This window comes from Ursus arctos, unplaced genomic scaffold (genome assembly GCF_023065955.2).
Source record: "Ursus arctos isolate Adak ecotype North America unplaced genomic scaffold, UrsArc2.0 scaffold_3, whole genome shotgun sequence".
Lineage (NCBI taxonomy): Eukaryota > Metazoa > Chordata > Mammalia > Carnivora > Ursidae > Ursus > Ursus arctos.
Genome location: NW_026622985.1, coordinates 87992316 through 88004808, shown reverse-complemented (window position 1 = coordinate 88004808; position 12493 = coordinate 87992316). Strand labels below are relative to the sequence as shown.

The window sequence follows — 12493 nt, the reverse complement described above, 5'->3', positions numbered from 1 at the left end:
TTTTTAATTAAAGAAGAGAATTACTTACTCCAGAAGAATATTATTCATATCCTGTGTAAAGAATTTTTTCCTTCCTTCTTCATCAAAAAGTTTGGCAGCCTAGAGAAACATAAGATTGTCAATATTTTCTTTCTTTTTTATCTTTTAAAGATTTTAATTTTATTATCTTGACAGAGAGGACGCGCACACACAAGCAGGCAGAGGGAAAGGGAGAAGCAGGCTCCCCGATGAACAGAGCCCGGGCTCGATCCTGACACCCCAGGATCATGACCTGAGCCCAAGGCAGACCTTTAAAGGACTGAGCTACCCAGGCACCCTGTCAACATCGCTTTCAATAAACACACTGTTTCCATATCTATTTACTAAAGAATAAGCTTCCTGAGGTTGGGGCTACTGTGATTTACTTCACTTTGTATCCTCTATACCCAGCTTAGTACCTGGCATGAGTAGGCAAATACAGAGTGTTAAAATAATTTTAGCATATATACCATTGTTTCCTATTATCTCTGTATTTAATTTTTCTTAATCCTGCTAAATTAACAAAATTATACATACAAGACTTTTTAGTGCTTTGGGTATCTTGTGTACGTTGACTATCCATGGGTTTATTAATTATTGCTGTGATCTCTAAGATAACAAGCAGATGTCTCAATTTCTACTGACAGTGTCTACAAAATATCTGATATTCTACACGTTATACTCATTACCATGTTTAATCCTAATGACAGCCAATGACACTGGTATGACAGCTCCCATTAAACAAACAAGGAAACTAAATCTGTCAGAGGTTACATGACATGCTCCCAAATCACTACTAGTAAGTGGTGGATCCAGGACACAGACCACAAGCTTTCTGACTTCAACTGTGCAACACTGCCACCCTGTACAAAGATACCTGGCTTACCACAGGTTCCACCTAATTACTAACAACAAAAAAAAAGTAGGCAAGGTTATTATCAAGGGATAAGCAAAAATTAATGCAATGAGCTTAATTTCGTCATTATGTTTGTCACCTCAACCAGAAGACCAGAAACCAAGTATACCAGCACACCCTACCATAAGCAAAATCTACTGGGAAAATCACAAACGATGTAGTTGAGGTCCATGAGATATAAAACATCAAGAAGCCTGATCTAATAATCTGAGCAAGCCATGTGCTGATTCTATCAGCCTACCAAGTTATTTGACAACTTTACATGCAATAAATAGAAGAAAATTTCTAAGACGTGCCTTAGTACTTCTTAGAAAGAACGAAAACTGGGTATGTGTAGGGGGTGGAAATATATGAAAGACATAAGGAAAACTAAACTTCAAGAAAGAAAATAAAAAACAGTCAACAGGTTGAACAGTGGAAGAATATTACAAAGTAAGAAAAGAGCCACAAGCAGCGATTTCTTATCACACAGACATAAGCATTTAAGCCAAGGATGAGTTCTCACCTCCTAAAGAAAAAATACCATCTCACATTTCAAAGAAAACATATAGAGAAGTCCAAGATACCAGTAAGTGAAATAAAAACTTCTTACTGATGATTTCCTACTAAGGAGTTAGGGAGCACCTGTATGAACCCTGGCAGGGCTATTACCGGGAGAGGAATAGTTTTGGGTATATAAGATATGACAAAGCTTTTACAAGATTATAACACACTCATTACTAACCAATTTTGTTTATTAAGTGAAAATGAATGGCATTACCACAGCAGACTGCCTACTATGGAGCTCCACGGTCCTGCCTTTAAATGCTGACTTTGAATCATGGCTCAGCCACTTAAAAATGATGTAGCCATGGGCAAATTACTTAACCTTTTGAACCTTAGTTTCTTCATCTATTAAATGGAAGAATACTACCTACCTCACTTGATTGTTGGAGGATTAGACTCACAGTAGGTAAAGTACCCAATCACGGTGCCGTCTCCTGAATGATAAATGCTATGTGAGACACCGCAGCACTGCACTCAATACAGAGTACAGGTTTCTGCTAAATAAACAAGAGCTATTATTTTTACTTTATTTTTTTAAAGATTTTATTTATTCATTTGAGAGAGAGAGAGACAGAGAGAGCACAAGCAGCGGGAGAGGAAGAGGGAGAGGGAGATGGAGAAGCAGGCTCCCCGCTGACCTGAGAGACTGACATGGGGCTCGATCCCAGGACCTGGAGATAGTGAGCTGAGCCGAAGGCAGAGGCTTAACAATCTGAGCCACCCAGGCACCCCAAGAGCTATTATTATTAATAATATCTTGCAAAATTGGATCACATCACTAACACTTTTTAAGACCTAGAAGAAACTAAAGGTTTTAGGGATAAGAAACATGGAATAGCAAAAAGCACATGCTTTGGAGTCAGGTGAACCCTTGTGGCTGTAAGTGTGGCTCCACCACTTACTAGCTGCGTGGACCTGACCAAGCTATTTAACCTAGCTCAAGTTTCTTAACCATAAAAAGGAAATAATACCTTTATTTCCTACGCAGAGTAGCTGAGAAGATTAAATAAAAAACCCACTTATTACCGAAACTACAGTATACTTTTCAAAAAATAAGCACAGAAAATAGCAAAACAATGAAAACAAAAGAGTAATAGAACAGGATAAAAAAGAAAATGACAAAGATCAATTATATAACAACTGTAGAAAGATAAAATCATTTGCTAAAAGAGAAAAGACTCAGATGAGGTCAATAAAGAAATTACATGCTGTCTGTAAGAAAGAGCTAAAATAAAGAAAATCGAAGAGGTTGAAGGTAAATGATGAGAAAAGCTGCACCATGTAAAAATAAAGAGAAAGGAGTCTACGGTTAAGTCAGACAAAACTAAATTCAAGGTAATAATAGCACCAAAAGTCACCTTCAAATGATAATCATCACAAAGATCTAGCCATCAAGAATTTTATGGGTCAAACAATAGAGCATGGCAATAAAGCAAAAATGATGTTAAACACAATTCATAACCTAAGAAATATTGGCAATGAGATATTTTAACAGACTTCTCTAAATCCTGGACTAATGAAGTACATTAAAATAAGTAAAAATACAGGGGAACTAAAATTAAGTCACAACTTTAGAAGAAATGCTAAAAAATAAAAAATGGAAAAAATAACAGAATTGCTAAATAAAATCTGTGGACCAGTTACTAGAAAAATTAGATAAACCGAATACTCCTGTAATCAGATATTTAAATTTCAGGAAAAGTTATGAGAAATAAATACAATATAAAGATGATTAGTAAATTTTAAAACACGACTTAAATTGGGTTACTATAATCCCAGGAGAAAGAAGCAAACTGAATAGTCCATACATTACCATCCCATTAATTATTTTTTATAATAACATTTGCAAATGCATGGATTAAAATCCAGAAAAATAAATAATTTAATGTTGGTTATCTCTGCTGGGTGTGGGGAATGTCAGATTATGGGGGATCTTTCCCTACGTATAATACATTTTGCATTGTGCATTTTACTTTTGCAGTCAAGGAAAAAATTGAGGACTAAAATATGGCATGGGTTCAAATAAGCATGCTAAGTAATCAAGAAGGGCATTTTAGGGGCGCCTGGGTGGCTCAGTCGATTAAGCATCTGCCTTTGGCTCAGGTCATGATCCCAGGTTCCTGGGATCGAGCCCGGCATTGGGCTCCTTGCTCGGACGGAAAGCCTGCTTCTCCCTCTCACACCCGCCTTGCTTGTGTTCTCCCTCTCTCGCTGTCTCTGTCAAATAAACAAATAAAATCTTAAAAAAAAAAAAAAAAAAGAAAGAAAGAAAGAAAAAAGAAGGGCACTTTAAACTAGGTTTGGCATGTTATTATTTTTTTAAAGATTTTATTTGAGAGCGTATGTGAGCACGAGTGAGGGGAGGGGCAGAGGGAAATGGAGAAGCAGACTCCCTGCTGAGCAGGGAGCCTGATGTGGGGCTTGATCCCAGGACCCTGGGATCATGACCTGAGCTGAACACAGACGCTTAACCAACTGAGCCACCCAGACGCCCATTGGCATGTTATTTTAAGTGAAAATACTATTTCCCTGAGATTAAATGGATAAGTGTGATGACATTTATCTGGATTTGCAGCTAGTTAATCAAAGATAATGAATCCAAGTCAATCTAGAGAGGTATCTAATGTGACATACTAAAGCTCAGCTCTCAAGTTTCTCCTAATGGGAACACAATGCATGATTACTAAACGTGCTGATTAGCTGGAAAAATCAATTATAAAATAGCTAGATGTCAATATAGTTTGGACCAAGTTCAGGTATACTTTTGTAATGTTATTATTTGCTCCTACCATCCCTTTATTGTCTTTACATGACTGTTTTTACAACAAAAATTGTATTTATGAACCTATGCTGAAAAATATTAATAAGATGAGGGACACCTGGGTGGCTCAGTTGTTTACGTGTACTGGGATCAAGACCCGCTTCAGGCTCCTCGCTCAGTGGGGAGTCTGCTTGAGGATTCTCTCCCTCTTCCTTTGCCCCTCCCCCCCACACTCACTTCTGGGAACATCCTCTTTCTCTGTCTTTTCAAAGTAAATCAATCTTTTAAAAAATTTATAAGATGAAATAAAATAATAGAACAATCACCCATATGATGCTATAATTATAGTTATACATATTTCTACTTAAAATCAAAGGCCTATGCATACAGCCAACACCTAAAAGTAAATATAGAAAATTATAAATTGTTTATATGGGTGCTGGGATTGTGGGTTATTATTTTTGTTTTATAAAAAGTATTTATTGTTAAGTTTATGTAGCAAATAAGAAACAAGGGGATTATTACACTTACTACACGGAGGTCTTCAATGCGTTTTTCAAGAAGGACCGGTAGACCCTCTGGGAGTGTAGGCACCACCTTGGGCATAACCTGAGAGGCATAGGTTGGCTGGGTGGTGTTTCCATTCTCTCCCCCTGACTCAGAGAGGGGGCTACCATCAGAAGCAGCATCCAGTAATCTGTCAAAGTCGAAATCATCTAGCATCTCTAGGGCATTTTCAGCTTCCTGAAACAGTTCATGTTCATTTGTGCCAACAAAAATGGGGAGGTCCGGATCAGCACTGTTCAGATTTAAGTCCGTGACATCATTTCCCAATGCTACAGCATTGGAGGGGGGTTTATGCAGAGAGGACGTCGTTAAGTTCACTGGGACTTTGGGGTTAGGCTCCTTCTTTAATGCATCCTTCTCTTTCTGAAATTTTCGTATCATGGCAGCTAGAGAAAGAGAATCTTTATAACGTTTCTTCTTTTTTTCGGACTTATGGGAATTTAGAGCCACAACTCTGTGAAGAAAAATGTCATCCGTTAGGCTATGTATGATTTTAAAGTTTAAAGCCCCATGTAAATAAGCAGGCACAGATCATCAAAACAACTCTGACAGGTGGAAGAGCAAATTTCTTATTAAATTATCCTTTTATCACACCATCTTCCTCATCATCTGGACTGTCAGTGAGGAAAGGTGGACAGGTAAATGGCCATCAGAGTGAAGAAAATGAATGGACTAAAGTTAACAGAAAGAAACAAAACTGAATGTAGCGCAGGTTTATGAGAGTATATGAAGTTAAACTTATTACTCTTTTTGGAATGTTCACATTCTTAAGCACTTCTATAAAGTGATCACCTAAAAAATTAACCAAGTAAAGAAATACACTTCTGAAAACAGAGTTGCCTTACGACCAGAGAAGCTCACACAAGTACAACCTCAAGCTGGTACTCCAGGTGGTTTGTGCTACAAACTGCCAAAGAAATGCATAATCTGTCTAGACCCTATTCTATCTGCTGCTACCTTCTGATCATTTTCACTTTTCATTCTGGGAACAGCTATGTGAGGCAATTACATATACGTAATTTTCTATGACAATGTTCTCCCTACAGAAACCATGGGGAAAAGATGGTTTCAGTTTAGTTATCACTTTCTCTAGACATCTTTTCTACATTCTATGGCTTATATGCTTCTATGCGCACTACAGAATCAAAAAGATGACCTGTACCTTCGAGGCAAGCCCACGTTTCATTTACTGTTATATACTCCAAACCACAACAACACCTGGTATACAACAGATACTTAATAAATATTTGCTGTATGAATAAGCTATGAATTTGAGAAAATGACAAGTTCAATAAAAAGGCATTACAAACTTTCCCAATGAAGCTTACTTGTAAATAATGAACTTTTAATATATGCATTAGTAATACACGTTTTTCCTTATTTCTTAATGACTCCGGGGTCACTAAAATCTCGTGCTTACAGGAGGATAAATACCTCCCTACATCAACTTTTTGAATACCGATGGCCCAAAATTCAGATGCACAACCCCTGGTAAGGAGGGGAAGAAAATCCAGCCTCTCATAGTTTCTGTCCCTTAATTCTCCAAAAAAACCATGGAGAAGCAAGAGCAACTGGTAATTCTATGAATGCATGGTATGAACGTTTTATTCTTACGGCTTAAGTCTTATGAGAAAGTCTACTTGATTTTTAGAGACAACATCATTACCTAAAGTTACAAGCGTGAAGAGCTAAATAAGTGACTTTTTAAATAGTAAAACAACTATAAATTGTTCACACAAAGACTACTGCCAATCCTCAGTCCTCTAATAAGCTTAGTTTTAGCACAAAAAGTTTAAAACATTTGTTCAAGGTTGATAGCATCTTTTCAAACTGGTTCTTGTTGGTTAAAAGTTGTAATAAGCAAAATACTTAATGAACTAATTTGTAAATCTGATCTAAAACACCGTGAGTGTCTAAAATGATGAGGCCTTCTACTTATTAATCAATAAATACAATATTAATTATTTAAAATCTAAGATGACAGATTGAATACAGAGTGTCGTAAGAGGTCAGATTGCTGTCAGACATGGCCCATAGACACAGGCATGAACATGGCCATAGTAAACTGAAACTTCCAGATTATAAACAATGGAAGACAGAAGGGACACCATTAAAAATTGTCCAGAAGAAGCTGGCTGCACGAGGGCTAAGGGATCCATGGGGCCACAATGAAGCTTGGAGATACACGGGTGGCTTTGCAAACAATGGTTCCTTTGTTGGTGCATTATTAAAAGGATTCAAATGGGGATTTGCTGCATTTGTGGTAGCTATAGGGGCTGAATATTACCTGAGTCCAAGAATAAAAATAAGAAGCATTACTGAAGAGAATACCTGGAAGTATCTTAAAGGCTTCTTCTATTTTTTTTTTTTTTTTAAGATTTTATTTATTTGACAGACAGAGACAGCCAGCGAGAGAGGGAACACAAGCAGGGGGAGTGGGAGAGGAAGAAGCAGGCTCCCAGTGGAGAAGCCCGATGTGGGGCTCGATCCCAGAACGCCAGGATCACGCCCTGAGCTGAAGGCAGACGCTTAATGACTGCGCCACCCAGGCGCCCCCTTAAAGGCTTCTTCTTAATGCTCTTATAAAAATTAGATTTCTTCAATGTAGGCTACTCGTCTGTGTGTTTTTCCCTTAAAGAATACTAGTAAGATTTAATAAAGAAAACGTGCAAAACAAAAACAAAAACAAAAAACCACGATGACAAAGCTTTCTACTTACTAATACTTAATACATATTAATATTCTTAAAATATAAGTTAACAGTCATTGACATTTATAAATAGAGTTATTAAATTAGATCTAGCTAAGCTGAATGAATTAATGCTAAATATATCTTTCTAAAAGGGCAGCGGGTCATGCTATGACCCTATGTTTAATTTTACGTACCCCAATTGTTTGGGTACTTTTTTCCTTGGCTTCTTCTCCTTTTCCCCTTCCTCTTTCCGCTTCCGCTTCTTCATTTCAATATCATCTTCTTTTATTTTGGGAATCTGCAAATGATAGAAGAATGTATCACTTATCTGAATATCAATGGTTTACTCTTTGATGTTCTCAATCTAGCATCCAGGGCAGTGTTTTCTCTCAAAGTTCAGTGTAGATTAGTAATGCTTGTTATAAATGCAGATTCTTGGGGTCTAGAGCATTGCCTGGTTTTTAAGAAACATTTTGGTGATTCTGGTACAAGTAAGTCCTTGGATCACACTTCAAGAAACACTTAAGGACACTGTGCATTTCCTAAAACAATATATACATTCCATAGAATTAGCTTTATAAATTACATCTTAGGAAAGGTAATGGCTTTTAATCATTTCTATACCAAGTCTTAACTTATCCTAGAAACGTACCCTTATCCCCCAAACAGTAGATTATTAGACCACATATGGAGAAAGAAGTTTTTTGTTTTCTTAAGATTTTATTTATTTGACAGAGAGAGAGGCAGCGATAGGGAACACAAGCAGGGGAGTGGGAGAGGGAGAAGCAGGCCTCCCGCTGAGCAGGGAGCCCGATGCGGGGCTCAATCCCAGAACGCAGGGATCATGACCTGAGCCGAAGGCATATGCTTAACGACTGAGTCACCCAGGCACCCCTGGAGAAAGAAGTTTTAAAAGAAAGTACAATTCTACCATGATGCAAGTATCGATTTCCCCTTATCTACATAATTTTACCTTAATGCATGTAAATAACTACAGATTCATTAAACAATGGTTAGCATTTTACTTTTCCTTATCTTCACAAGTAAACATAAAAAGTACACCCTATTAACTGAACATTCATTACTACTGCAATGCTGGATAAACTTACTTTGGGTGGCTTGTGCTTTTGGCTGTCTGTAATATCTTCTTCTTCAGTATCTGAAGCTTGGCGAAACTGCAGAGTGCCAGTGTTGATGTAAAAGCCTCCATACTTTGTTGTTAGAGAAGCAGGAACTAACTCGTCATACTATATTAAAAAAAAAAAGGTTTCAGATATATCCTATTATTAATTCTATAAATATATCAAAGAAATTCAATCACTATGTCAGAATCTTCCTTAAATCCTAACTATAAAACTGAATGCAATGAGGATGTTTGTGGAATAAATTTAGAAAAAGTTAGTATCTGGGATAAAAACGAGCCCAGATTACTCAGTATTTATAAAGAATGGAAATTCTGGAATAACGACACAAATTCTATCATCTGCTGAGAAAAATTTAAAGATCACTGCTACTATTCTTAATTAGTCTTTTTTTTTTTTGTTTTATAAATCTTTATTTATGTATTTTTTAAGTGACCTCTACACCCAATGTGGGGCTCAAACTCACAACCCAGAGATTAAGAGACCCAGAGATTAAGAGTCACATGCTCTACCAGCTGAGCCAACCAGGCACCCCAAGAACAAATGATTCTGATGAGAAATTGAAACAAGTTAAAACAGATGACTAAATGTCCAGGCAAAGAATAAATTTCATTTCCCACCATATCAGTATATAATTTTATTTATAAGGAGATTATAAAGAATAATAAAAATATAAAAAAAGAGTAATAATAAAGAATAATATTTCTTCTGTCTTAGCTCTACGCTTTTAGGTGAAAATTTTTAAAACAAAAATAGCATATGTGTTTAAAAAGGAAGCAGAAAAATAACTGCCCAGTTCAGTAAGCATACACTGTAATGAGCCAGGTACTTTGCTTGGAGCAAGAGATGCTAATTATCTAAACTAGACTGAAGGTCTGACCGAAAATATCACTTAAGCTGATGTCCTCTAAGCTTGGATTTTAAAGTTTATCACTTCTCACCTGATGAAAATGGACAAAAAGCTAACATTAAATGAAAGTCAATCTTCACCAAATGATGGAGTCCACAGTGGCTGAGAAAAAAAGGAACTACTTATCTAATAGAGCTAGATACCTGCTACCTGAGGTCCCCAGAACTCTACCTACAGGTTCTTCATATTTTATATTTTTAAGAAAGTCAGATTTTTAAGGAGAATCCTTTGCCATGGACAAGGAAGATAGAGAAGGTACTAGTTACTGTAAGAATATTAAGGCTATGTACAAAAATTTTGCTTTTAACCTGGATCCTTTTCAATTAAATGGTGAACAGAAAAAGAAAGAATTTCCAGTTTAATCATATTGAATCAAAAAGAAATGAAGTGGGGGGAAAAAAAGGAATGAATTGCTTTCTTGTTGCTTCACTTGATGGGCTACCATAAAGACCTACGGGTAAAACCTTCAGAAAGGGTCCAATACTATCTGTAAGCAAAGGAGTGATGTGAAGAGTAGAGAATTAAAAGTGAAATGACTTTGTAGTAATTATTTTTGAAAATGTGTAATTGTGACAAACACATCTGTACTTTTTGCTTACACTGCTTTATAATTTACAATGCTTCTTCATATAAATTATTTCACTTGGTCCTCCTGATACCTTTGAGGCAAAAAAGACAAGTATTATTCCCATTTTATAAGTGAAAACCAAATTTAGAGGTTAAGAACCCTGCCAGAGTAATTTTTTAAGCTTATGGTAGAAGCTCTGGCTGTATTTCAAACTATCCACTACACCAAGCAGGTTCTCCGACAGGAAACACATTCATCACTATATTAAAGGACAACGCAGGTGTATTCAACATCTGTATGCTGCAGTATTATACTAATAAGCTTTCCCTATCAGAACACTCTTCAGGAGAACAAGCTCTTTATGCATATTTAATTTACCCTTTTAAGTAGAACGTGTTAAGAAGCAAAGGAACACTGAACTTGAAAATCAGAAGGCCTGGATTTAGATCCTTTGCCAATGACTGGCAATTGTGACCCAGAGGAAATAATTTAACACCAATACTTTGGGGTTGTGTAACAGTGACAACATTACTTCAGAAAGTTCTACTGAAATTTAAAAGAAACAACCTAAATAAAAGTGTTATTCATGCCTGGTATTATAATTTATTAATAATAAAGAAAAACATTTTCTTTCAGTCTTTACAAAATCTGGCAATATCAGTGAGACTAAAAATAATCTTCACAAGCATTTATTTCCAGGTATTTATAGTAATAAGTAGTACATGATTCTGACAATTAATTAGAACCAGATTATTTTCACTCTCTATCAAATAATTACAAACAGTGAAAGCTTACTGGTAATACAATCAATGAAAAGAACAGAAAATCATTTGGTTGGATTATAATTGTCTTATGTTTGAATTATCTCATGAAAAGAACTCAATAATCTGTTAAAGATAACAACACGAAATTATTTGGCAAGTCAATAAACAAGCTGTATTCTATTCAACTTCCTCTTACAAAACAGGAAACTACCTCATCCTCTAAATGTCAGCAACTAATTCTAAAATTTTTATACAACAACTTATACCTACAAAATTTGTCCTTATTTATTAAAGCAGTAGCTTTCAAATTTTCTTCACCACCACCCAAGGGGAAAATACATTATACATCAAAACCCAGTGCATGCACACACACATATACACATTAAAAACTCACATAACCTACTATGATTTGCTATGATAGCTCCTATTCTGTTCTACTTCATTTTCATTAAAAATGCTGGCCACACTCTCTAAATTGATACATAATCCAATTATGGGTTACAAAAGTCAGTCTGAAAAACACTTTATTCAAATAATCTGCCTGCAGCAGAGAAAACTGGGTAACGCCAAAAGATTTGCTTAGAAATCTTTAGAAACCTCGTCAAGTCTAGAATCTAGGAATTTTGACTTGTGTTTCATATCAAGGTCAAGACTCTTAAAAACATTCCATCCCTTAACCTACAAAAACATTCCATCCCTTAACCTTTCTGGTAACAAGAAGCCTTCTCTACTCCAAAGGGCATTGTTAGTATTTTACTCCTATACACCAGGCTGTCTGGTATGGTAAACCAGTTTATGTCAGGACACTAAAATAACTTAGGAGTATGACAGGGTATCCACTATGCCTCCTGCTGGAAGTTCTACCTGTCACTCTTCTACCACTGTATGCCTTGTATTCATCTACATAACCAAGCAGTGTAGTAACAGGAAGAAGAAAAACTAATTTGTAGGTAGTACTATAATGCTTACCTTGGTGTCACTTTCTGTGTATTTTAAGTAATCACTTAACAATGCAGAGGATACCATAAGACCAGGGTTTAGATTACTCTAGTGCTCTGAGAAGAATGTAAGAACATATACCTTACCTACTTCCAAACACGGTATGCCCTCTTTCACTTGCTATGGGATCGATGGACTGCTACAGTCCTTAAATGCTTTCCTAAATTCCTTTTCATTTTATAAAAGAAAGAAGACTCCCGGAGAAAAGCTGTAGGGCTTGATCAAAACAGACAGGCAATAAAGGCTGGCATTCAATCATCACCAGTGTAGTAAGGGTTGGCAGCAAAAAAAAAAATGAAGTACATTTTAAAGACGTCTGCCAGATTAACTTCAACCCAGTAGCTCCAATCTTCAAGTTCATATGGTTCTTATCTAGAAGTCATTTGAAAATACACCTGCCCAAGTTTGGAAATATCAATAAAAATTCAAGATGTAAATACCCTTGATCAATAAATCCCACTACTAGAAATTTATCCTATACATGTATTTGCACTAATTACCTTACATATTTACTCAAGTACACAAAGATAAATGTACACAGATGCTCAACTATTTGTAAGCACATAAAAGTGGAAACAATTTAGATGTACATCAACAAAGGACTGGTTAG

At 36.2% G+C, this 12493-nt stretch overlaps 1 protein-coding gene and 1 pseudogene across 4 annotated transcripts in view; one reads left to right on the top strand and one right to left on the bottom strand.

Moving 5' to 3' along the window:
- Window positions 1-12493, bottom strand: part of UBN2 (ubinuclein 2) — a 75610-nt gene that overhangs the window by 37139 nt on the left and 25978 nt on the right. For all 4 annotated transcript variants that reach the window (XM_026511869.4, XM_044388643.3, XM_026511881.4 and 1 more), the window contains 4 exons: window positions 8610-8747; window positions 7695-7798; window positions 4773-5262; window positions 29-99 (listed from right to left, as the gene is read on the bottom strand). In XM_026511869.4, the coding sequence (XP_026367654.2) occupies window positions 29-99; window positions 4773-5262; window positions 7695-7798; window positions 8610-8747 (803 nt within the window). The remainder of the gene's footprint in view (window positions 1-28; window positions 100-4772; window positions 5263-7694; window positions 7799-8609; window positions 8748-12493) is intronic.
- LOC123001718 (NADH dehydrogenase [ubiquinone] 1 beta subcomplex subunit 3-like) lies at window positions 6835-7130 on the top strand (annotated as a pseudogene).